This window comes from Magnolia sinica, chromosome 9, assembly GCF_029962835.1.
Source record: "Magnolia sinica isolate HGM2019 chromosome 9, MsV1, whole genome shotgun sequence".
Lineage (NCBI taxonomy): Eukaryota > Viridiplantae > Streptophyta > Magnoliopsida > Magnoliales > Magnoliaceae > Magnolia > Magnolia sinica.
Window position 1 is genome coordinate 80866199 of NC_080581.1, and position 23621 is coordinate 80889819.

The 23621-nt window shown below is 40.3% G+C and overlaps 1 protein-coding gene across 2 annotated transcripts; it reads left to right on the plus strand.

Annotated features, from left to right (window-relative positions):
- Positions 1-23273, plus strand: LOC131255841 (uncharacterized). Of its 2 annotated transcripts, XM_058256726.1 has the most exons (7): positions 5-577; positions 8646-8791; positions 11492-11660; positions 12514-12612; positions 21057-21139; positions 21764-21854; positions 22943-23273. In XM_058256726.1, exons 1-7 carry the CDS (start codon positions 215-217, stop codon positions 22988-22990), a joined length of 999 nt encoding a protein of 332 aa, XP_058112709.1. In that variant the 5' UTR covers positions 5-214; the 3' UTR covers positions 22991-23273. The 2 variants fall into 2 exon arrangements, with proteins under 2 accessions (XP_058112710.1, XP_058112709.1); XM_058256727.1 differs by lacking the exon at positions 21764-21854 and having other exon boundaries at positions 1-577.
- The last annotated feature ends 348 nt before the right edge of the window (positions 23274-23621 follow it).

A 23621-nucleotide genomic window follows, 5' to 3' on the forward strand; every position in this document is an offset into this window, starting at 1 on the left:
TGCTACGGTGGATGGATTGGACGTTCTGCCTACATGGCATAGGCCCAGAAGCTCGAGCGTAACGAAAATACCCCCCGATAAATTCCGCGTTCCATCGAACTCCTCGCTTCTCAATATACCAAAATGCCCTCACCTCATCACCGTTTCCTCCCAGTGATTAAAAACTCAAAATCTCAAACCCCACCCCATCTCACTACTTTCCATTCTCCCCACCATGGCCCTCATCTCCTGCAATTTCCCCTCCTTCCATTTCCCACCTAAACCCCCAACAATTCCCAGAATCCCATCCCTATCCCCACCCAACACCCAACTTCCGAAACTACCCCTCAAACCCTGCAAGTTCACTCCTCAATTCTCCTCAATTTCTACCAGATTTGCCCTTCAAATCTGCCACAATTCCTTAAACAGCCAGAATCCAAAAGATCCAATTCCAGAAAAAGGATTTCCAGCGGAAGGAAACACAACTGGCGATGGAAATGGCGGCAATAGCAGCGACTGGACAACCTCGATCCTGCTCTTTGCGTTGTGGGCCGCACTCATCTACTACGTTTTCGCGCTCACGCCAGACCAGACTCCGGTATGTGCTTCGGCTCCCTGGTTTCTTTCAGTTAAGGAGAAGGGCAGAAATGGAAAATGTGAAAATAAACGTGGAAAGGCTCTTTGTTTTTTTTCCTGCTGAGAGCTGATTTTTCTGTTTACTTGTTGATTTGGGATTGTTGATAGAGGTATTATGAAATGGTTAGGCCAAACTACGCGTGGGCTTAGTTTTGCCTAGCTTTACATATGGGTGGGCCCATCTTTAAGTGATCCAGACCGTTTATCTGGTGCACCAGGCTGTGGTTGTGGGGTCAATTGAAAATCTCATTCGTTGAACAATCCTGTCCGTCAGATCACTGGACTTTGTTTACATTGCTTGTGGACCTTTGGCTAATTTTTGTTTTTAATAATTCTTGTGAAGTCCAATAGTTCTATGGATGGGATTTGTCTGATGGGGCATGCTTTGCAGCATTGCCTATCCACAGCGGGGCCCACCTGATGGACAGTCTGGATCAGTGCAATTTGGGCCCCGCCCTTACATAATGATGGCTACAAGTAAAATAAATCTATTGCATGTATTGAATCCAAGCTGTTGACATTATTGGCCTTTGTTAGTAACCTAGCCAATATGCAAATGTCCCAGGACTGATGGAATGCGTCAAGCTAGGCTATTTAAACCATTGGGATTGTAACATTCTACTACTCTCCGGAGCTGCCCACAATGTGGTGGCACTGACTTTGACCGCTTTTCCGGGTAGCCTCGGAGAGGGCATGGTGGCTGCACTTTGGCTATCAAGTAGCTCTTTTCACTGGCGGCTGCACTTTGATTGTGCAGGCAGTCCTATCCAGGATGCGGCAGCTTTCACTTTGGTCCAGGTTGCCCTTTCCATATGTTGCCCCATTCATGACTCAAACACAAGACGTGGCGTTGGCTTTGATACCAACTGTTAAGAACCTAACCAATACACTAAGGGGGCGTTTGGATCGTAAGTTACTTAAGATAAGCTACTTATGTCATAAGTAGCTTATCTTGGTTTACACTTATTCAGTCGATAAGTATGTTTGGTAACGAATATATTTATTAATCAAAAAGTACAAAAGCATGTTTGGTTTCCAACATCATAAGCAATTATCCCTCAAGTTTTGGTCCCCCTCACATCCACCATCCATCATATGAGGCCAACCTTTGATGTGGACCATTCATTGTATGGGCCCCACCTTTGATGTGGGTTGTCCATCATACAGGGCCCACCTTGGATGTGGATCATTCATTATTATGGCCCGACCTTTAATATGCACCATTCATTATGTGGGGCCCGCCCACCTCTGATGTTGGTCATCTATCAAGTGGGGCCCACCATCAATGTTATTGTCTATAATGTGGGGCCCACCTTGAATATCCACTACCCATCATGTGGAGCCCACCTTTAATCTGGATCGTCCATCATGTGGGCCCCACCTCTGATGTGAGCCGTACATCACGTAGGGCCCGCCTTAGATATGGGCCACTCATCATCATGGCTGGCCTTTGATGTGGACCGTCCATCATGTGGGGGCCCACCTTGATGTGGACCATCTATCATTTGGGGCCCATCATTATTAATTGGCCATCATGTGGAGCCACCTTTGATGTGGACTATCCATCATGTGGGCCCCACCTTCAATGTGGGTTGCCCACTGTGTAGGGCTCGCCTCGAATGTGGGTCATTCATCATTAGGGGCTGACCTTTGATGTGGGCCATCCATCATCTGGAGCCAACTCAGTATGGGCCATCCATCATGTGGGGCCACCTAAATATGGGCCATCCATCATGTGGAGCTTAGCTTCAATGCCCATTGCCCATCATGTGGAGCCCGCCTTTGATGTGGACCGTCCATCATGTAGGCCACACCTTTGAAGTGGGTCGTCCATCATACCAGCCCACTTTGGATGTGGGCTTTTTATCATTATGGGTTGACCTTTGATGTGGACCATTCATATGTGGGCCACAGTAATATTGGGTCCTTCATCATGTGGGGCCCACCTTTTTATGTGGACCATCCACAGTGTGAGCCCCACCTTCAATGTGGACAATACACCATGTGGGGCCTCCTTTGATATGGACTGTGAGACAGAGCCTCCTTTGATGTACCGTGAGAGAGAAGTAGACAAGTCATAAGTTAAAAAGCTAAAAATAATTTACTTATTACGATAAGTAGCTTTTAACACATAATTTACTTTTACATTGATGTTTACCAAACTAACTCAAGTAAAAAAAAAGTAAATTACTTAACATAAGTTAAAAAGTAACTTATGTGGTGGTATTTAAATGGGCCCTAAAGGGGCATTTGGTTCGTAAGTTACTTTAGATAAGCTAATTATGCCACAAGTAGTTTATCTTGGTAAATAACATACCTATCATCCAAAAAGTAAAAAAGTAAATTTGGTTTCCAACATCATCAGTAATTATTTCGAAAGTCTGTTTGATCCCCCTCACATCCACTGTCCATCATGTGGGCCATCCTTTGATGTGGGTTGTCCATCATGCAGGGCCCACCTTGGTTGTGGGTCATTCCTCATTAGGGGCCGACCTTTAATGTGCACAATTCATTAGGTAGGGTCTACTTTAATGTTAGTCATCCATCATGTGGGGCCCATCTTCAATATCCACTGCCCACCACGTGGAGCCCACCTTTGATGTGGATCATCTATCATGTGGGCCAACCTCCAATGTGGGTCGTCCATCATGCGGGACTTGCCTTGGATATGGGCCACTTATCATTAGGTCGACCTTTGATGTAGATTGTCCATCACGTGGGGCCCACCATTATTAATTGCCCATCATGTGGAGCCAACCTTTGATGTGGGTTGCCCATCATGCGGGCCCCACCTTCAATGTGGGTTGCCCATCATGCGGGGCTCGCCTTGGAGTGGGGTCCACAAGAGCTTGTGGACAAAGCTGAGAAGTTTCAAAGTATGAATGGGTGATCCAATTTTTTAACAAAAACTGGAATAGTTGTTCCACTGACTCGCTTCATGTATTCACAGATACTCGCATTTGGGATGATCGTTTTCCTTCTTCTTGGATCATCTATCAAGAGGACCCTATCCTTCCCAATAAGCCACCAGAATGGCACGACCCGAGTCGGAGTTGAATACGCACTAATGTGTGCTAATTGGGCCTTCTCCCCAGTATTAGGGTCTCTCTTAATCACCAAATAGAAGGACTTCATTGAGGGAAAAAAACCAATCTATTAGGCCTTGTTTGTTAACGCTGAATTTTTGTACTTAACGCGGAATTTGGAAAATGTTCCATGTTTAGTGGTGTTTGTTAACACGGAAGAAGGAAAGCGCTCCACCATTTTATGCTGAAAATTTTCCAAGTCTAGCTTAATGGGGAATCAAGAATGTGCTCCATGATTATTATTTTTTTAATCCAAAATTGCCCTTTGTGATAAAGATTGTCTCCCTTGCGTTATACACATCCCAACTTTTAACATGGGGCACTTCTTTGAGCCCACCATGATTTATGTGTTAGATCCACACCATCTATCAACTTTTCTATATCATTCTAAAGCATGATCCAAAAAAAGATGCACATCCAAAGCTCAAGTCAACCACACCACATAAAATAGTGGGATAGGAACGACTACCGTTAAAACCTTCCTGATGTCCACCGTGAAGCTTATTTGCCATCAAATCTCTTTATAAGGTCACATAGACTTGGATGAAGGAAAAACACAAAAATCAGCTTGATCAGAGCCTTATGTGGCCCCAAGAAGTTTTCAATGATAGGCACCCAATTCCCACAGTTTCTTGTAGTGTGGCCCACTTAAGCCTTAGATTTGCCTTGTTTTTTTAAATCTTAATTTCTAAAATAATATGAAAAAATGAATGGACGGTATAGATAAAACGTAAATATCATGGTGGGCCCCATAAAGCCCTTAATTGTCCATATTTAGGTACAACTTGGTAGGGCAGTACGCACTCCCCTCCCAGATTTGAGGTGCTAATTCTGCGCAAATGACTTTCGCATGAAGTTCCTGCGCTGGAATCTTAGTTGGAGCCCATTGTTATGTTTGTGATAAATCTAATCTGTCCATCCGTGTTTTGGGATTAATTTAGGACTTGAGACAAAAAATGAGGAGGATACAAGACTTAAGTGGGCCGCACTAAAGGAAAAGGTGGGTAGGAAAATTCCTATAATTGAAACCTCCTCGGGGTCGACAATGATGTTTACATGCCATCAATACTATTCATACTGTCATTCCTAGTGAGATGAACTCAAACCACAAATATTAGCATAATTGAAAACTTCTGTGGCCCCACGAATATTTTAATTATGGGCATCCAATCCTCACATTTTCGGCCCATTTGAGTATTGGATACGGCTCATTTTTAGCACTATGTCCTAAAATGATCTTACAAAAGGGATGGACGGGGTGGATTTCACACAAACATCACGGTGGGCCCCACCTATATTTCTAGCGGTGGACCTTTGTATAGGAAACAATGGTGATTGACCATTAAAAAATTCTTTTGAGCCACAAAAGCTTATTTTAGGGCATGATCCAAAAAATAAATTAGCTTCAAATCACCTTCGTTTAGGAAACACTGGTGATTGGCCATTTAAAAATTCTTTTGGGTCACAAAAGCTTTGGATCATGTTGATATTTTTGTCATCTCTTCATCTAGCTGTTTGTAACCTTTTCAATAGGTCGGATGACAAATAAATATTTCAGTGAAATTCATGGAGTTTTTAAAGGTAGGGATTCAATCACAATTGTTTCATATGGGTAAATGTGTCAAATTAAAATATTTCAAACATTTTAGACGTTAGTTAACAAAGAAGTTATTCTAGATTCACTATTACTTTTCCGACTTCAGATTCAGATTTCAGATTCAGACTCAAATTCAGACTTCGGATTTCAGATTTAACAAACAGGCCCTTAGTCTCCCATAACCGCTTGTCTTTGCATCAAACAAAGGGTGTTGACCCTGCAAGCTATCCGAACACACACACACACACACACACACAGAGAGAGAGAGAGAGAGAGAGAGAGAGAGAGAGAGAGGCCTAATGTTTTTATTATTTTTATTTTCTAATAAAAGGCATTATATGGTGAATGGAAGCACCTTTTTTTTTTTTTTATAACCATCCATTTTCTTTCCCATCCTCAGTAAGACACCCCTGATGATCCATTATGATATTTTTACATGTTTGCCATGTGTGAAAAGTGTCGCTGATGAGTTAATCAAAAGAAGTGACAAGCACTATGTTCACTCCCCAAGTATAGGGTTGTGATGTAGTAATAAACTCGGTGAGACCGAGGTCGAATCCCAAGGGACTGGAACCTATACGTTATCTGAAACTAAATAGAACTAGAACTAGACAAAGATGAAAACCGAATCAGGTGGATTTGATGAATAATGGTGAAATAATTATCTAAAATTTAAAGAATTCAGATGTAGGAAACTAGGGATTCAGAGGATCCACTTATAGAGATCAGGGAGATCTTGTGCCTGTTTCAGGAACTCAACTGGACTTAGAGTCCCCTCTTCATCCAGTTAAAGGGTGTAACCATGAATATCAAACTGAACTTCCTCTGATATAGTTTTCAAGAGATGAAAGGTATATGAATTAGAATGGATTCCATCACCAAACCATGCCCAGGAGACAAAGTAAATAACAGAATTAAACTAATTACCAACCAATCAACAATGTATGAAGGTTAGGAAGGGTACCGCCATCCGACCATGCCTAGGAGGCGATGGTGAACAACAGGGCTTCCTGACGTCATAAACATAAAAAGGAGAGAGGAATACCCAAAGCCATTGCAGATCTATTGTAATTTCAGTCACAACAAACCATTGAAAACTAAAAGCATTCCTATTAATCAAACTATAACCCAAGAAAGTTCAAGTAACATGAATCGAAACAGTAAAACCAATCCCATCACACTATAGGCTTCACCTCTTAGCCCTAGCTAAGAGGTTCAGCCCAACATGGTTGGACTAGATCCCTTAAACAAAACAGAATGAAATAAAAAGAAAAGGAAAAAAAAACAACTCTCTATCTTTCTCTCTCTCCACGGCTGCCTCCTCTCTCTCCCGTCTCTCTTTCTTCTCTTCTCTTTTTATAGGAAGCAGGGAGGAGTGAATTCAGTGCTGGAGTCGGCAGAAGAGGCGGTGGAGTGCAGCTTACGCAGCTTTGCAAATCATGTGCGCAGCAAACCGTCGAGTGCAGCCAGTTTCGACAAAACACAGCCCGGGCGCACAATCCATTCCATTTGGCCTTCTTGGCCTTGGGCGAACGCATCTTGGGAGAGCTTTGAATGGTCCAGATCATTCATCTGACCAAGATCACGATCATGGAACGGCCCACAGCGTCCGGATTTCATGGACGCAGGGCGTTGCGAATTTTCTTGTGTTGCGAAGGCCGGTGGGCCCCACTTCAGCTGACTTTTGCGAAATTCACGCCGTCCACTAGATTCTACTCGAAAAACCATTTAGAATTGACTGATTTTGGGTTAGATTCAGTGTGGCCCACAGAACGTTTCATTGCACCGTCCGTCTTCCGTTTGGATAAGAAATTCACACGATCGCTTGTATGGGACCGGAAATGAATCATATCCAGGGTCTTGGCCATCCTCCAGAGCAAATGGACGGGTCAGATCATCTAATGGAATGATGGGTGGGGCCCACTGTCAAAACCCAGTGGGAACACGTCCGTCAATCCTAGAAATCCACTCCCTTCATCGGCTCCTGTACATAGTGTTGGCCCATGGCCTCTAGTTTAAAGTAGATCCGACTTCAGGGTGGGCCACACGCTTAACCGATGTATGGACAACATTCACCGTTAAAAATACAATTGGCTTCACGTACGCTTGATGCCATGCATGGCACATCTATTTACAAATTTGCCCTTCTCTTTTGTTATAACTTCTGCCGTCAGTATCTCCTGATTACACCATGCAAATGACACAAAATTTCACTAGGATTTGTTATTTTTCATGCTCTTCCTAACGCCTAAGTTTGAGCCTTAATCGCTTATAGATTGCCAAGATGCTCTTTAATGGCTAGCGCCCTCTGATCTCTCTGTTGGGCCACTTCCACGAGGATCTAATGACTGAAATTTTACGTGTACGGTTAATTTATGGTCCTCAGGCCATGTATGAAGTTTTGATCCGAGTGGATGGTGGAAACCCTGTGATCTTGCATTCTGACTAACTTTCAGGCCACTTGAGCTTCAGTTTCTCAATTTTGTCGGATCTCTGGCGTGTATATCCATCGATCTCGGTCCCCTGGAGTCCATTCCTTGCTCTGGTGACTTTTAATACTCTTTTTCAATCAAAGCTCCTTATTACATCCTGCAACAAAAACATGATTAAATTATATTATTAGGCATTATCGTGTACGTAAAATCAGGCAGTAATCGGGGTCTGATATGCAATATTCGACCCTCAACACACTATAGTCCAGTCCTGTTGAATAATCAGTTGAAAATTGTGAAAATTTTTAAATGGGAAATGCCAAGGTAGACTATAGTAGAAAAACTCATATTTTTTTTGGTTGTTTTTATTCTAAATGGCTGTTACAATTGTGATTCAATTTCAGAAGTGTGTGAAATCAGGAATTGGACTAATCTGCAATTGGAGTTTCAAGCGGAAAACGATGAATAATCCAATAGGTGCTGTAAATGCATGCTAGTAATTTTGCATGTGCAATGCATGTGGAGAGAGGAAATGTTTTGCAAGTCGTATGAGAGAGGGGATGAGCAATAGCTGTAAAATGCAGGTCCCTTTTGGTGGAGAGAGGACTGTGACACAGCTTCATCCGAAAATACCTAAACGCCTCTCTCAATTGCTTAAAATTCCTTCGTACATCCTTAGCATAGTACATGGTTTAATTGCTTTGGGTGACTAATAGTGTGTAATTTTTAGCTATGGAAATTCTCGTTATGTGTAGTAGAGATTGTGCTATTTTCTAATTTATTGAAATATCTAATTTCATGGGATATCTGCTGTGCACTAGATAATGGATGTATTTTGCTATTCTATTGCTTATCTTCTTCTTCTTCTTCTTTTTTTTTTTGAATTCTTTCCAATGAATTTCTGAAACTTGCCAGTTTAGGGATATGTATTTCTTGCAAAAGCTGCTGAATTTGAGAGGAGACGATGGGTTCCATATGAATGAAGTGCTTGTCTCGCTGTGGTACATCATGGGTCTGTGGCCTTTGGTATATAGCATGCTGCTTCTTCCCAGTGGCAGAAGGTAATTACTAAAGATTAAACTAATTTTCAAGGTATTTTCTAATTTCAATCTAATTTGAACATAAGGATTAAGGACAAGTACCATCACAATATTGATCTTAATCTCAAGTCTCAATGCTTTTCAAATGACATTTTGTATTTCTAATCTCAGTGAATGTTAGCTTAATATTCTGAGAAGACCTAGTGCGTTTATCTTGTTCTTTCACTTAAATTGCTAGTAACTTACTTTTCGTACATATGGAAACACGTACGAGATCTGAGCCAATCACCAGGCTGGCCTGATCTTGGATGGGCCATATACCAAAATCTAGACCAATCAGACAATCATAGCCCTTCGGTTGTCAGATTTTATAAGAAAAGTGGACAATTCAAGGAACTTTGGTTGACTTTTTTTTTTTTTGAAGTTGACACCAACTCTTTGAACCTTTCACTTAGAGGCTAAGAAACCATCACATGGACCAACTTGCAAAGAAGAGGAATGGTTTTGGTTGACTTCTTTTATAACTATTACTTTTACAAAAGTTCCTCTGCTAGAGTAGTTAGCATGGTCAGCTAGGCTTGTTTTTTGGGTCATGACCCATTTGTAGGAAGGGGCGCACTATGGTGGCACTGGCCAGAAGTGGGGCCCACATGATGTATTCACAACATCCAATCGATCCCTCATATGAGTCACCTCATGTTACCTGCAGGGTCCAGAAATAAACCCAAATGGAAACTCAGGTGGGCCGTAGAATAGGGGACAAGTTGAGAGGGAATGCCTACCCTTGATTTACGTGGGGGCCTCACCATGTTGTGTCTGTGAAATCCAGGCCGTATAGAACCTTCATCTACCATGGATGAAGGGTCAGAACAAACTACAATATGTTCTGCAACACAAGCACGAGTGGGCTGCAGTGAGAATTAATGGTAGGTGTCCCCTCCCACCTTGTTCCACCCACCAGAGTTTTGGATCGAGCAGATTTTCCAGCCTTGGAGTTAACCTGAGGGAATGCATCTGATGGATGGTTGGATGTGATAAGTACATGTGGGCCCCACGTCTATCCAATACCGGTACCACTGGAGCGCATCTCTTGTAAGGAAAGACAACGATTCCTGTAGTAGTGGCGAGCAAAATGGGAGCAGCCTAAACTGTGAAAACAAGGTTGTGGGAGAGCAATACAAGCATCGTGCTACCAGGGGTAGTAACAGTACCATGAATGGCAGTGGTACCTCTCTGACTGCAATGTAATTGAGCTTGAGTGGCGGTTGATTCTGGAAGACCAAGCTCTCCAGTAGCTGAGTATGTAGGTGGCAATCATGTGTTGATTGTAGATTGATTATCGTATCTACTGCCAAGTTCAAAAACCCAAAAACTCAACTGCCACAGTCCAAAAACCCAAAAATCCAAAAATCTAAGGAAAACTAGTGTGGACACTCCACGATCAATGGCCCGATTGTTATGTCCCTATAATCCAACGGTTTGGATCACTCTATAAAGTAGCCCATGTGTATCTTCTTAGTGTGGGGTCTTCCAGATGCTCGCACATGCACATGGGGTCTTTATCACGATCACAGACTAGCCACAGGGAAATTAGTGCAGCCCGCCTCCTCTGATACGTACGCAAGGGTGTATGTGACATGATGTCCTCATCAGAAGGACCGGAGCTGACAAGGGTAAGCTGACATGGAGAGGGATCCATAGAAAGAGCGCATTACAAACAAACCCAAAGCTCCTAGCTTCCAAAAGAGGGAGTCATCCCCTTCCGGCGATAATGATATATCCTGCAATCGGGAAAGCAAATTAGCAAAACTAGAAATTTTATTGTCCCGTAAGTTTCTCCTAAAGGGGGGGAGCCATAACCCTTCAGCTCCACCGTTAGTATAACACGATGACTAACACATTAAAATCAAAACAAAGGGGAGCAAGTTCTGGGAATTCAGAGGATAGAGGCTGATCTCCCAACCACGTATCCAGCCAAAACCTTATCCTATCACCATTACCCACCGAATGTCCAATCCGATCAAAAACCAAAGGTGCGATCTGGTTAATACCTTTCCAAATAAAGGAAGAGATGTAGAGAGAAGATAACTCAGTCCACCAACTGGAGGTGGAAGGCTATGGAAAAAAGAAAAAAGATAAAAAAAGAAGAAAAGAAAACTGACATAAATCATTGTAGATGAAGTGCATGATTTGTTGGTAGAGTTGCTTGACTGTCCAAAGAAGGTTAAGGGTTTGAATCTCACACTTTGCACTTTTATATTTTATTATTATTATGAAAAGGCTAAGTGACTTGGCTCGAGTCACGTTGAGTCGACTGAGTTAGCTCGCTGACTCAATGAGTCTATCCGAGTCTTGACCAAGTTGAGCTCGCAGCAAATTTCATGATAACTTGGCTTGAATTCATGTTGAGTTGAGTTGAGTTGGCTCGACTGAGTTTTGAGTCGAGTCACTGAGTTTTAGAACTATGTCTAGAGCATGCATAGATCTCAGAACAACTAGAATAGATGTATAATCAGTCTTGTACTCTGTTATACGGATTCCTTGAAAGTCAAGGCAATGGGTTAAAAACCTTCGTAGGACAAAAAATGTAGTGATTTTGGTTTTCAATCATTGTTCCCTTTGTGTTCATTTATTATCATACATATTAGATATCCAAGTGATTGTACTTAAACACTAATGAATTGAATATATCTGATGAATTTACTAACTGTACAAGTGCAGCTCAAGGAGCAAAATCCCCGTATGGCCGTTTCTTGTCCTTTCATGCTTCGGTGGTGCATATGCTCTCATTCCATATTTCGTTCTTTGGAGGCCGCCGCCCCCCGCACTCGATGAAGCTGAACTTGGGAGATGGCCTTTGAACATTCTTGAATCAAAAATAACTGCTGGGGTATGAAGTAGCCACACTCAAAGTTAGTTTCTTTTAGATGAAAATATACAATAAGCTACAAAGCACAGAAAATGATATTGAAGAGCCAGTAGATCTGGCATGTAATAGAGCCATCTCACCCAGTACACACGGCATGCAGAGATATCAATCTGGACCGTCTATCTGGTGGTCCTTAATGTCGACAGCACCCAGTTCAATAACCACACCTACTGAACGTTCGTAACTTTCACCGTTTTATACCATTTCCTCGTCGAATGTTCACTGTTAACCATATCTGTTTTCTAGTGACAGTTTGAAGGGCAATGTTTGAATCATCTCATTGGGGTGGTTTTCATACCATTTCCCATCAGTAGTGGGGCCCATGCCTAATTTATTCATCTCCCTACCACATGTATTGAGGGATGGCTTTATGACATTCTGGTTCTACTCGCTCCTATATCACTCCCAGGTTGCAATATGCATAAGTAGCTTGTTGGAAGTTGGTTCCTTGCCTTTGGGCACTCGATTAATTTGGACTGTTCATCTGGTGGCCTTGCTGCTGATGGCATATGGTATGGAGCACATGAGTTGAGAGTCCCAACTAGTGATGGACTTTGACCATTTAAAGATGTGCGATTACTCGGCCACACATCTGACAGCTAGGTTAATGTGTTTGGCATGCTTCGTGTACTGTGTGCATCTGTGGTAGGATCCACCAGATCGACTGTCTGTTCCAATCATTCAATCTCTAGTGTGTTAGAGTTGCAATATAATCAATACCTGTTCGTTGCCTTACGGGGAAAGAATTGCCCTCATTATTTAAAATCAGTTGCTTTTCTTGATGAAAAATATACGTAACTCCATTGCGCATCAGATATTGATTGCTGCAGGTTTAGGCGTCATTGGGTATGCAGGTCTGGCTGATGGCGATGTGTGGAAGGAATTCTACCAGTACTTCAGAGAAAGCAAGTTTGTAAGTAACTTCTGAAATGAATTTTCCTGTACAATGCCAGTAAATGCATTAGTAATGAGCCTGCCCGATCATGTATGTCAGACATCAAAAGCGTCTCAGCTCATGTGGGCCTCACCATTTAGATACCTAGCCTAATAATCAAGCTGTCTGCTCATCAGGCAAGCATGCATGTGGATATTGAGTGTGAACCATTGGTAATCTTTTCATAATCGTCCTTTTTTTTTTTTTGTACATGTTGGGCCCACCTGGTGAGTGGACCACATGATTCATGGGCCAGATTGTCTGTATGGTTGAGTCTACATGATGGATGGTTCAGACGTTCTACAAACATGCCAGTTTGGTGTTGCAGTGGTGTGTGCAGGCGCATCATGTAGACTTGTTTTAGTGTAAACACAAGTTGTGCAGCACAAGAGCCTCAGAAAACCTTGCACATTGACATGTCCATGGTTATCCAGCAATGTTGAAAAACTTTTTAAATATTGTAAACTCAAACAATTTCCTTCCATACCAAGGTTACCCGGATCTTGGGCCTCTCTTGTATGCAGTAGAAGAATGGGTATGTAGTCCACTACTACCTCCAATATGTGGTATGCTGGGGGTAGGATCATGTGGGTTGGTCTAACGCATGCACAGAGCATACACAATATAGTTTTATTTACAAATAAAAGAGCTTTGATAAGCCCACATGGCCGTGCAATAAAGCTCATGTACATGCCACACGTGTCAGCATGGCACGATAGATCCAAGATCCAATCTATACATCACAAAATCACCACTATTTCGATGCCCTAGCACAAGAATCACGTTGATCCACTGATCAGGTGGGCCACAGTTTGCAAAATAAAAATGTAGTGCTCTGAAAAACTGCTGAAGTTTTCTAACCCTTCCACCTGTTTCAAATATTGGGGCCCAATATGATGATTGGACCAGATTTTATTTTTGGGAAAACTTTTATAAGGTCGGAGGACCAACATGATGGATGGATTAGTTAGATCTCTCACATATGTACCATGCTGGCAAATGGGTGGCATGTACACGAACTTTATTGCACGTGTGTGTGCACTTAGAAATGCTCCAAATATGTGACTGGAAAAAAAAAAAAAACCCTCAAAATCAACAATTGATATCTAAAAATAATTTCGATTTGACAAATCAGGCAAGCTATCGCCCCAATTTGCTAAAGTGCCGGCAACTTTGTTTGCTTCTCTATGTGCATGAATGAATGAAATGAAAAACTCGGATTGTTGGATTAGCACATTCCACCAATGTTAAGCTTGCCAAACTGTTTTTTTTTTTGAAAGATATGAATTTATTAGAAATGGCAGCGAAGGCCACCCAAACAACTGTAAAAAAAAAAATAAAAAAATAAAATCCCCCCAACACTTCAAACACACAAACTCCCCTAACCTCAAGGAGCCTAATCATGAAAGAGAACCAACACTTTAAAAAAGACCACAGTTGATGAAACACTGAGGTTTCTGAAAACACGATTGTTCCTTTCAGCCCACACATGTTAGAATAGTAAGAGTATCTTGTACACAACGGAGGATAGAAGAAAACGATAAAGAAATGATTAGATCTATCAAGTTCAAGGCTCGACTTGAATAGACAATTTCTCAAGATAGATTTGCTGCCCTTTTTCTAGAAGTTCCAGGAAGTGCAAACGAAGGAAATCTGCAAATTGTCTTCAGGATACAATGAACTCTCAATCCGATTTTCAATACGAAAATTTGCACATTTAAGTGTTGCACTGATCTCTAGTTTTGACACCGATATGCCTTAAAACATTTAGAAAAACTCGGCAAGAGATTAGATAGAGAGTAATTGCACAGAAGATGATATAATCTCAATGATTAAGAGTTTTTTTCTTCTGGATTATAGTATCCAGGATTTATATGAATTGAAAGGTTATGGATTTCTTCCTGAAGAGGTGCTAAAGTGTCTCTTTAAGAAATCCATACCCATTCACAGCAAATAATTGCCTTTTCATGAAAGGACATGACTCTTTGTCCTATGGTAGTTATTTCTGTACCCATTCAGACAGGAATGGTTATCCAACAGGAAAAACTGTATCCACATAAGCGACACATGGCATAGGTGACACATGTACAATTATGTCACAATTACTCTCAATCAACAAAAAAGATAATAAAACATCAGGGTACCATGGCCCAAAAAATATGAACCAAGTGCTAAGTGTACCTAATAAAGCGCAAAAAGCGCCCAAGCAGCCCTACAGTGCACGCGGACGATGCTTCGCACTGTCCTCGAGGAGATTTGAACCCTGGCTGCATAAGTAAAAACCCATTCTCTTACCGACAGGCTATACGCACTATTTATGGAAAGTTTAAATAATTAATATATTTATTTACTTTCTAAAAATAACTTTTATTTTTGAAATTTATTTTTTTATTCTTAAAAACACAACAATCCCCTACAATTTCAAAAATAAAATCATTCTTGAACGAATGACATATCAATATAAATAGGTGCATAAGTAAAGGTATCTTTTGGATTTGAACCTTTATTTTAGTGTATACGTATCAAAGTTATGTCAGGTATTTAGTGACCCATTAGTCTTGAACTAAGGACCTTATATGACTCACCAGACACATAACACACATCTATTCATATATAATTAGAGATCATAAAAGTTCGCACATTTCTGGCCTTGTGCGTATTGTTATTTCATAAGTATTCTAGAGACGATCCCAATCTCTTCAAAAGCGGCCTCACTTCTCTACTCATATAGGTAGATCTATCAAAGATGATTCTGTTTCATCTTAGCAAAGTCTGCTTATAGATCTATTAAGAGTTAGTACTCAGCCTCTTATGAAATGCAGAAACCAAACACTAGACTCTTAGGAATGAGGCTCAAATTTTCTTTTTCTATTGTATATTTCAGTCACATAGTTGACTTGTTTGTCCCTTTGAACCTAGCTTATATTTCAAAACATAGGTAGGGTTGCCATCATGAGTGAAAGTTATATCTTTATGGATCTTAGTCCCATTCCTTTAGTGGTTCTTCTTATTTGATCTCTTGATAAACCTTTTGTTAAGGGATCTGCTAAGTTCAGGGTGGATTTAACATATTCCACTGTGATTACTCCATCTCTGAGCAATCCTTTAACAAAGTTATGCCTTAGACCTACATTTCTAGACTTACTATTATAAGTCTTACTCATTGCATGACAAAGAGTAGCCTGACTATCACAAAAGATATAAATGGCAGGAGTAGGTTTTGGCCAATACGGAATTTCCAACAGTAGGTATCTTAGCCATTCACCTTCTTTACAAGCAGCATCAAGTGCAATAAACTCACTTTCCATTGTAGAGTGAGATATGCACGTTTGTTTCTTAGATGCCCATGATATTGCTCCTCCTCCAAAAGTGAATATCTAGCCACTTGTAGATTTAGATTCTATGCTATCTGCATTCCAGCTTGCATCGCTGTAGCCTTCAAGTACAGCGGGATATGATTTATAATACAATCCATAGTCTATGGTTCCTCTTAGATACTTTAAAACTCTCGAAATCGCATTCCAGTGTACTTGTCCTGAATTATTGGTATACCTGCTTAGCATTTCTACTGTGAATGCTATATCGGGTCTAGTGCAATTCATTGCATACATTAAACTCCCAATAACACTCGCATATTCTTGTTGTGCTTTACATCTACCAGTATTTTTAACTAATTTAATACTTGGATCAAATGGGGTTGAAACCGGTTTACTATCATAATGATTAAACTTCTTTAACACTTTCTCTAGGTAATGAGATTGTGTTAAGGTTATTCCATCATTAAGATTATAAATCTTAATACCTAATATTACATCGGCTTTGCCCATATCCTTCATGTTGAAGTTGGTGTTTAGAAACTTTTTAGTTTCTTTCACACAATCCTCATTTGGTCCAAATATTAGCTTATCATCTACGTATAGGCAGATAATGATTTGACCTTTAATATATATGCACTTATCTGCTTGGTTTACTCTAAAACCATTAGATTGTACTACTTGATCAAACTTCTCATGCCATTGTTTAGGAGCTTGCTTGAGCCCATAGAGAGATTTGACCAGTTTACACGCTTTCTTCTCTTGTCCGGGTTGAACAAACCCTTCAGGTTATTCCATATAGACTTCCTCATTTAGATCACCATTTAAGAATGTCGTTTTGACATCCATTTGATGGATTACTAGGTGGTGAATTGCTGCAAGAGCAATTAAAGTCCTAATGGTAGATATTCGAGCAACAGGAGCATATCTATCGAAAAAATCGATACCTTCCTTTTGTTTAAATCCTTTGGCTACCAATTAAGCTTTAACCTTATTTATGGTTCCATCAGGATTGAACTTTCTTTTAAAAATCCACTTACATCCTATAGGCTTTGAACTTGGTGGAAGATCGGTCAAACACCAAGTGTTATTTGAGACTATGGAATCCATTTCATTGTCTATGGCTTCCCTCCAAAACTGTGCATTGGGAGATGAGAGAGCTTCACTAAGCGTTGATGGATCACTTTCAATACTTAGTGGTAGAGTAATATCCTTTCGTATTTCATTTCTATCGCCTTCTATAAGGAACATATAGAAATCTGGGCCAAAAGATGTTTCTTTTCTTGCCCTTTTCGATCTCCTTGGTTCGTTTCCTTCTGGATGAGTATTAGATTTATCATGAAAGTTGTTAGGCTCTTTGTTCATTGGTTCTATTATATTTTCATCAACATGCCTTTTTGTATGATTATTTATATAGTCTTTGTATACTGTATTTTCAAAAAATATAGCATCCCTAGACTCTATAATCATGTTTTTGTCAGCAAAAGAAGTTTGTTCTAGAACCAGGAATCTATATACGGGACTATGAATCCCATAACCCACAAAAGCACACCTGATTCCTCTAGGACCTAACTTTACTCTCTTAGAATCAATAATGAAGATATGGTTTGAAGTAATGAAGATATGGTTTCTTCTTTTTCCATAATTCATGTGGAGAGATATCTAATTTTTTGTGTGGGATAGCATTTAGAATACGATTTGCTGTTAACAATGCTTCCCCCTACAAATTCAGTGGTAATCCAGAATTTAATATCATACAGTTGATCATCTCAACTAATGTCCTATTTTTGCGTTCCGCTAGGCCATTTTGCTGAGGTGTGTAAGGTGCCGTAAATTCATGGATTATACCATTTGATTCATAGTATTCGTTGAATTCATTAGAAGAGTACTTACCCCCTCTATCACTTCTGAGGGCTTTAATCTTTATATTCAACTGATTGCCACTTCGGCTTTATAAAGCTTAAACTTTTCAAAGGCTTTATCTTTAGATTTTATCAAGTATACATAGGAAAATCTAGTGAAGTCATCGATAAATGTGATAAAATACATTTTTCCTCCACGAGTTAAGGTATTATTTAAATCACAGATATCAGAATGAATTAACTCTAAGGGTTGTGATTTTCTCATGCCAGTCCCAAATGGTTTTCTGGTTATTTTAGAATAGGCACACACATCACATTTCCCTTCTTGTTGTATTTCATATTTTGGTATAAGTTCCAGGATCATCATTCTTTTCATTGAATGATAATTAACATGACCTAGTTTAGCATGCCATAAAGATACTGAATCCACTATATAAACGGAAACATCATTATTATTATTAATATTTAGTTTAATCATACCATTACATGAATATCCTTTGCCAACAAACATACCATTCTTGGTGATAACCAACTTATCAGACTCAATCACTATTTTGAATCCTCTCTTATTGAGAAGATCGCCTGATACTAGATTTTTAGACATGTCAGGTACATGCACTACATTTTTTAGTGTCAGTCTTTTGCCTGATGTAAACTAAAGCTCGACTGTTCTTTTTCCAACAACGTTCGTACAAACGTTATTACCCATCTTCACTTCTTGTCCAGTTGCAATACCTTCATAATTCTTGAAGATGATTCGGTCCTTCGATATGTGAATGGTTGCACCAGTATCTAGCCACCATCCACCATCGGATATTACTGTGTTAGCTTCAGTAACCATTGCTATAAGTTGGTCTTCTGCCATGTTAGCCTGAGCTTTCAGTTGTTTCTTCCTGTGTCGACATTCCTTTATGTAGTGTCCAGGCTTATTGCAGAAGTGACACTTGCCCTTTTTCTTAAACTCTGTATCTTTCTTTGGGGGAAAAGATTTGGAGTTTTGGGATTTTGACTTGTCATCTTCTACTATATTTGCTTTGGAATGATTTTCCGAAGCACTTTCTTTCTTGTCTCGGTTTCTGGACTCTTCTTCTATACGAAGATGTCGTTGAAGCCCTTCAAGAGTGTACTTCCTTTCATCATGTTTCAGTTTCTTTTTATAATCAAACCATGATGAGGGTAATTTTGCAATTACTACACCGACCAGGAATTCTTCAGGAAGATCTATCCCACCAATCTTCAATTCATCAACCAAGTTCTGTAGTTCGGTTACTTGGGAGAGAATTGACTGATCATTTTTAAACTTGAAGTGGACATAATTGTTGATCAGAAATTTCTGAGTACTGATCTCTTCAGTTTTATATTTTTGATCCAATTTTGTCTACAGATATTTAGCAAATGATATTTTACAGTACGAATTATAAATAGAATTAGAGAAGGCGTTTAAGATATGACTTTTGCATAGAAAATCATCCACCTTTCTTTTTTTCCGTTCTTCTTTCACTTGATCTAAGTCGTCTTCTTTTGGCTCGGGTAGAGAAGACAGATCATCATCTAGAATGTAGGATAACTTGAGAGTAGTTAGAAAGAAAAACATCTTCTGCTGCCATCTTGAGAAGAATTGACCGTCGAAACAATCCAGTCGTACAAAGTCTTGGTTCATAACTTGAATGGAATGAATTGCCTCCATTGTGAAAAGATAAAAAATCTGTCTTGAATGTTAGAATAGTAAGAGTATCTTGTACACAATGGAGGATAGAAGAAAACGATAACGAAATGATCAGATCTATTAAGTTCAAGGCTTGACTTGAATAGTCAATTTCTCAAGACAGATTTGCTGCCCTTTTTCTGGAAGTTCCAGCAAGTGCAAACGAAGGAAATCTGTAAATTGTCTTCAGGATGCAATGAACTCTCAATCCGATTTTCAACACGAAAATTTACACATTTAAGTGTTGAACTGATCTCTAGTTTTGACACCGATATGCCTTAAAACGTTCAGAAAAACTCAGCAAGAGATTAGATCGAGAGTAATTGCACAGAAGATGATATAATCTCAAGGATTAAGAGTTTTTTTCCTTCTGGATTATAGTATCCAGGATTTATATGAATTGAAAGGTTATGGATTTCTTCCTGAAGAGGTGCTAAAGTGCCTCTTCAAGAAATCCATACCCATTCACAGCAAATAATTGCCTTTTCATGAAAGGACATGACTCTTTGTCCTATGGCAGTTATTTCTGTACCCATTCAGACAGGAGCAGTTATCCAACAGGAAAAACTGTATCCACATAAGCGACACATGGCATAGGTGACACATGTACAATTATGTCACAATTACTCTCAATCAACAAAAAAGGTAATAAAACATCAGGGTACCATGGCCCAAAAAATATGAACCGAGTGCCAAAAAGACTAAGGCTCTCTTAGCTCCTCGCGACGATGCGCACGTGCGAAGCGCTCCTAATAAAGCGCCAAAAAGCGCCTAAGCAGCCCTATAGCCCACGCTATGCGCGCGTGCGCCTTGGTTGCATAAGCAAAAACCCCTTCTCTTACCGACAGGCTATACACACTATTTATGAAAAGTTTAAATAATTAATATATTTATTTACTTTCTAAAAATAACTTTTATTTTTGAAATTTATTTTTTTATTCTTAAAAACACAACAACACAGCCCAAAGAACAGTCATCAAGATGGACCGCCACTTTCTTCTGCCCAAAGAACAGCCATCTAGCCTGCCAAACTGTTAATCCCTTGACCCCTTAAAATCATGTCATGCAAAGCATTTGAATTGCTCTCAACAGCAATATGCAAAATATTGAGCTCAATGCAATTAAATATCTAATTTCATGAATCAAAGCTTGAATTTCAGCCAACATGCTAGAGCAGTGTAAAGACAAGACAACCATTCCAATCCCAAGTTACACCAGCTAAGCCGGGTTTACATCTTGAAGCACCATAAAGTCCTCAACACTAAGTTCAAGAGTGCCACAATGTATGAAACCAAATGACAGACAAAGCAGGTTTTTCCAGCCTTTCATTTGTTTTATGCACTGTGTTCCACCAAGTGAACTGCTCATATATAGCACATGATGGGATGCAGCCTTGACCATTCTACCACATTTGTTTTAATTCAACATGATTTCATGGTTGTGCATGTAGGATTCTTACTACTAAAAGTAGTGCCGGCATAACTTGGTAAATTGTAGTAGAATTTTACTTGGAAACTTACATATCACTTTTCTTTATTACAGATTCATATCACATCCATTGATTTCTCATTGCTGTCAGTGTTCGCTCCATTTTGGGTTTACAATGATATGACTGCCCGGAAATGGTGAGAGCTTTAAGCTACATCTGTTTGTGCAATTTCACAACAATACTCTCCTGCAAATTGGAGCCTTCCTAAGGGTGGCAATGGGCAGGGTGGTCCACCCAATTCGAGGAGCCTGACCGAACTTTGGGCTGTGCTTGGAACTTGCATGCATGACCTCATCCATTTTTGGATCGGATTTGGGCTCAATTCATTTTAACTGGACCAGCGCATCCAATCCTTGCTTAGGCAACCCATCCATCTTGAATGTTGTCCCATGGTTTCATTCATCTAAAATGTCTATTTCTTTGTGCATGTGTGGCCTACTTGATCAATGGATGGATTAGGAGCATTCAAGTGGAAGTAGGGATTTTATCAATTTTTAGCTGGCCCGGGCCCAACCTTTTTTCGGGATTAGGCTTGGATTTGCTGTGCTAGGCCCATGCTGGGCTTGGGACTTGGGTTTTAAGAGTCCAGCTAGGTTTAGGCCTACCCTGGCCATTCCCAAACCCAGCTCATTGCCACTTTTAAACCTACCCCAAATAACTGGAACAAGGATACGGTGATGATGACGATTTTCCTTCAAGTTGGAAGAAGAAAATCTGATGTCTTCGTGTGAATATAGAAGCATATTTATATTCTTTGCAGGTTTGATAAAGGTTCTTGGCTTCTCCCTCTGGCGTTGATTCCATTTTTGGGGCCTGCTTTGTATCTTATCTTGCGGCCTCCTCTTTCAGCGGTATCAATCTCCTTCCCCTCTCAGACTTTTATCAGACACTCTAACAGAGCATAGCGAGTCATCCTTGTGCACACATTCACCATACATGTGGGATATGCCTCAACCTATGGTTTTAATTATAGTTTAATATGAGTCAGTTCGTCCGAGTCATATTGATTTCAGCAGGAACTGGTCCAAGCACAACCACCTATATGTTAAAATCGAGCGTCTCAGTCCAGACTCAGTCCTACTCATTCTGACTCAGGAAGGGGTGATCTGATATTGACTGAGTCAGACCAATATGGACTAGTTGGACCATTCTCATTTTGTGTCAAGCTAGTCGTGTTGGCATCAGCGACAGCGACACGACTCGGTCCAATGCCAGGAATTGCACACCAAAACCAAGTTGTAAAACCTTGCTCAACCTTGGCCGTTCAAATAGTTGTACTTGATGGAGCAATTGCCAAAAGTCACATTGTTAGGACAATATACAACTGTCAGTTTGCCCATTGAATTTGGGCAGTGGGGAAATTTTTGTTCTAACCATCCGTTGGACAGCAGCCAGTTAGATGGGACCACTCCATAAGTGTACTTTTCACTTGCTCCATTCACACAATTTGGATGGTCTGGATGCATCTACAGTCATTCCACATGTGCGGTGGATGTGTGCATGAGTATGACCCACCATACTCTTGCCAGGGTATTGTAAAAAGTACAGTCTCCTAACATCACTTATGAGTGCACTTGCTGCAAACTTCCAGTTTACACATGCCAATGTAGCACACATGCAAGATCCGGGCCGCTCATTAGTTCGACCCTACCATATGATTCCCTTGACCCAAAAGAATGATCAATCTGCGCATCAGGTGGGTCACATATTCAAAAGCAATGGACTGCTAAAAAACCGACCAAGCTTCAATGCATGTGGCCCACCGGACAAGTAGACAAGTCTGATATTTTTCCTAGGACATCTAGATGGTGGGGAATGCCTTAGGATCAGCTCACATCTCCCAGAGGTAATTGGAATTGGGCCTCATTTCACATCTCTCACTTGCAACTCTTCTTTTCTTCATTCAAAAAGATTGATTTTTTTTTTTTTTACTTTGTAGGGAGCTGAGAATGTAGTGAAGGTTGAGGAATGGATAAATCCTAAGTAGGCAACAGAAGCCAGAAGAACACAAACATGCATGAAGATATATGTACAAATGGAAGATCATGTGATTTTAGCCACAGGTCGATGGGCCGCAGATGCCACACGGGTATATAAACACATCCGACGCCTCTCCTTTTTCCCAATTTATGGCAGTTGAAATGCCAGTAAGCATGTCTAAATGTTCCAAGGAAACCACAAATTCTTGTCCGTGTGTGTTTTTTTTTTTTTGAAATCCCATCACATGCTTAGAACCACACAAGGAAAATAAAAAAATTCACTTCATTTTTTCTTTGGTGTTATGCATTTATATCAAATGCTTTGATTGGTTTTCTCATGTATTGGAGCTATGTTCTGAAAACCGAAGATGGGTTCACTTGAAATCTGGATCCCATTTCAGGTCTCGTCTTCATTTCTCAATCGGCAAGCTCGTCTTAGATTATATGGTCCGCCCTTACTGATTAGTGGATGCCCATGTCCATAAGACATGGGTGAAATTTAGCTGTGGTCTCCCATCAAATGTAAAGGAATGTACATTTAGAAAAATGAAAACCAATGGTCTATGTGCGAGATACGTGTGTTGCCTAACAGATGATTAGAACAATATTTGTAGAGAAATGTCCCAGTGCCACTAGTTG

What these genes read in the sequence shown, in the direction of transcription:
- LOC131255841 (XM_058256726.1), top strand. Translation starts at nt 215, where the DNA reads ATGGCCCTCATCTCCTGCAATTTCCCCTCCTTCCATTTCCCACCTAAA. An exon ending in AATCAAAAATAACTGCTGGG is followed by an intron (nt 11,661 to 12,513) that starts GTATGAAGTAGC and finishes ATTGCGCATCAG; the next exon opens with ATATTGATTGCTGCAGGTTT. An exon ending in ACTTCAGAGAAAGCAAGTTT is followed by an intron (nt 12,613 to 21,056) that starts GTAAGTAACTTC and finishes TCTTTATTACAG; the next exon opens with ATTCATATCACATCCATTGA.